Consider the following 3,215-nt stretch of genomic DNA (forward strand, 5'->3'; position numbering starts at 1 on the left):
TTCTGCTACCAAGCAATACTGTTAGCATTACTGTTTTCCGGTTTTGAAGGGTAAGTGTGCTGGTGGAATTACAGGCACATGTGACTCGTCAACTTATGTCTCTGGGTGACGGGCGCAGTGGTAGTGCCCTTCAAATCTTTGCAATTTAAAGCTCTGAGTGGCACTGTAACTGTTATGGACAGGCGTGTAGCTTACCATCAGGCGCACGACTTGTTCGTCCTGTCACTTGATGTTATTTAAAAAAAAAAAACGTTTTTCTGTGTTGATTGCATTGTCCTTCTATGCGATGGGATCATATCGGGTCTTATAGGCAATAACGAAGGACATTTTGTGGCTCAACAAACCTCACACAAGTTATAGCCTGCCTCAATACTAAAAAGTGAGGAGGAAATACATGGAATTGCTCCGAAATCGAAAAAGCGATGTCCTCGAAGTGGTTTTAAAAGTTTCGGAAATAGCCAGAAGTCTGGTCAGGAGGATGGAGCTAGGTCAGGCGAATAGGGTGGTTGCGGAATGATATGCGTTGAATTTTTGATGAAAAAGCCATGAAGACCCAATGCCGTGTGAGAAGGTGCATTATTTTGATGAAAAATCCAAGAGTTGTCTGCCTATAATTCCGGCCTGTTGTGGCGAATAGCTTCACGCAAACGACGCATAGCGTTCAGTTCAACTGTCAATATTCCTTATTAACAGTTTGTCCCGGCGGAAGGAACTTATAATGCACTACACCACGATAATCGTAAAAAAAACACTGTCAACATAACCTTGTTTTTCGACTGGCGTAATTTTTTCAGTTTCTCACCTCTTGCACGATATTAATTTGATTGGTTGGCTAGTTTAGCTAGGCTAGTGGTTAGTTTCCGGGTCGTATGCATAAATACATGTCTCATCTTCTATATGATAATTCGATGAATCATCAGAGAAGATTCTTACATATTAACACGACTCTTTTTCAAAAAGATCTAGTTTTTTCGGAACCAAACGAGATGAGACACATCTATCAAAATCTAATTGACCCGAATGAGTGATGTTAACAAGGTCTCAAGCTGTCAATCTACGGTTTCTGAGCATTTAAACCTTGATTTTATCTTGATCTACTTGACGTGGTTCTCGTCGGAAGAAGTAGAAGGACGACCTGGGCGTTCATCATCTTCAATGCGTTCTCTACCTTCTTTGAACAATAGCCAGTAGCTATTAAAACATAGTATGTATCGTACTTTATGATTTTCATTTTGTTTGCTCGTCCCTATATTATATTATAGAGTGACACTCTATTCCTAACCTAAATCAATGACCTATCTGAGAATAGTGTGCCATTTTCATCTCAAAAATTTTATGCAAACCAATCAATGTATACTGTTTTGGGAAATATGATCGATCGGAATTATATTATATTATTATTGTCGTATGTCTTTATGTCGTCGCAAGAACGTCAAAATAAAAAAGACATTATTATGGAACAGGTCTCATTTGGAGTATTGTTTTTTGCTTAAAAATAATTAAAATGTTCAAGTTAATAGTCGGCTTATTAGCAATTGGTATTTTACCAAAATTATGTGACACTGCTGTGGCAATCTACCCGAAGGAAGACAAACCACCAGAATTTGGTAAAGTAGTAATTTTGACAAAATAAAGCTTAATACTGCAACTAGGTATAATCAGTTGCAGAATCGCATTATCAATCTTCACTTAAGCTGGACAAAGAACCAGTTCAAAATAAAAGTCAGTTCTTCCTACAATCCAGGAAAAGTTGTTTATAAAACATATTGAATAAAATAATACATATAATGCTTTTTTAACTTAATATAATGAAACTAATTACTCTAGTGTGTGAATAAATAAATAAATTATGAATAAATCAATTTAAACAGCATTTATAGAACTAGCTACAAAATGGAATTTTCTGTTTTTTGTAATTTTTGAAGTTACTAACAAAATAAAAACAAAAGAATATTAATAATAAAATACATTTAACTTACTTTATACATATATTACATATTAAATAATTATATACAGTCATTTTAATTTTACTTTGCAAAATGAGCTATTTCTAGTGAAAAACAAATAAATTGCTAATAAACAGCTTTTTAAAAATAATTTAAACTGTTGCTCAACTTGTTTATGATACAAAGTGCCGAGTGATCATGCGTCTGGCAGTAAGTGACACGCCGGTCCATAACAGTTGTAGTGCCGCTCAGAGCTCTAAACCGTAAAGATCTTAGTGGCACTGCCACCCGTCTTCCTGAGACATGAGTTAACTAGTCCCATATGCCTGTAATCTCAGTATCCTTACTCTTCAAAACCGGAATGCGGTAATGCTCACATTACTGCTTGGCGGCAGAAATAGGTAAGGTGGCAAGTACTGTCCTGGACGAATTGTTTCACAAGGAGCTCTACTGCTACTAAACACTACTAGACACTAGACACTGTTATGGGTAAACTTGTCGCTTACAATTAGTCTCACGACTTGTTCGTCCCGTCACTTGATTTCTTAAAAAAACGACGTGACGTCGCATTACTATGAAATTACCTAATATATTCTAGCGTGCCTGGAGTGCCAAATATGTTGAAGGATTTATTTACAGACACGAGTATTAGAGGAAGACTATTCATCTTTAGTCTACTATGTACAAATTTATACGTATACGTTTAATATAATTATTAATACAAAGATCGAACACTCAGAAGAAATTCCTTCGATCCGGCCGGATTTGAACCGACGTCTTCTAGCATACCCTAGCATACCGTGACAGACGCTATATCAACTAAGTCACGGAACAAACCAGCGGCATCACAAATTCTTTTACGTGCTTGCGTCGTATCTTTGCATTTGGTTTTTCAACGACTTTTTAGCCGTAGCGCCATCTATGAGAAATCTATGATATTTCGTAACCCAGTTAGATTCCTTTACAGCTACCAGCCCCGGCTAGAGATGTCGCTATTCATTGTATTAAAATTTTTATTGAATTGATATTAAATTATTTTTATGTGAAATTACTCCACTAGTTTTCTTATAATTATTAATACAAAGACCAGTATACGTTTAAGTTTATTAAATTTATTTTCACAGCCTGTCAAGAAGGATGCTACCTGAAAAAATTGAACCGAGTAATAGGGTATGGCGAAACGTATTACAACGTAGGAAAAGAATGTGCGTCGTATGAATGTCGAGATAGCGGTGAAACCGTTCAATATACGTAAGTGTATTATTTATC

At 36.0% G+C, this 3,215-nt stretch overlaps 1 protein-coding gene across 1 annotated transcript in view; it reads left to right on the top strand.

Moving 5' to 3' along the window:
• Positions 1–1,466: 1,466 nt before the first annotated feature.
• The window catches only part of LOC113239706, a 4,728-nt gene continuing 2,979 nt past the window's right edge, over positions 1,467–3,215 (top strand). Inside the window, exons 1-2 of the mRNA XM_026476793.1 lie at positions 1,467–1,607; positions 3,071–3,197. Of these exons, the coding sequence (XP_026332578.1) occupies positions 1,505–1,607; positions 3,071–3,197 (230 nt within the window). The 5' untranslated portion in view covers positions 1,467–1,504. The remainder of the gene's footprint in view (positions 1,608–3,070; positions 3,198–3,215) is intronic.

The sequence above is a fragment of the Hyposmocoma kahamanoa genome, unplaced genomic scaffold (assembly GCF_003589595.1).
Source record: "Hyposmocoma kahamanoa isolate Upper Pololo Valley unplaced genomic scaffold, ASM358959v1 114, whole genome shotgun sequence".
In the NCBI taxonomy this organism is placed as follows: domain Eukaryota; kingdom Metazoa; phylum Arthropoda; class Insecta; order Lepidoptera; family Cosmopterigidae; genus Hyposmocoma; species Hyposmocoma kahamanoa.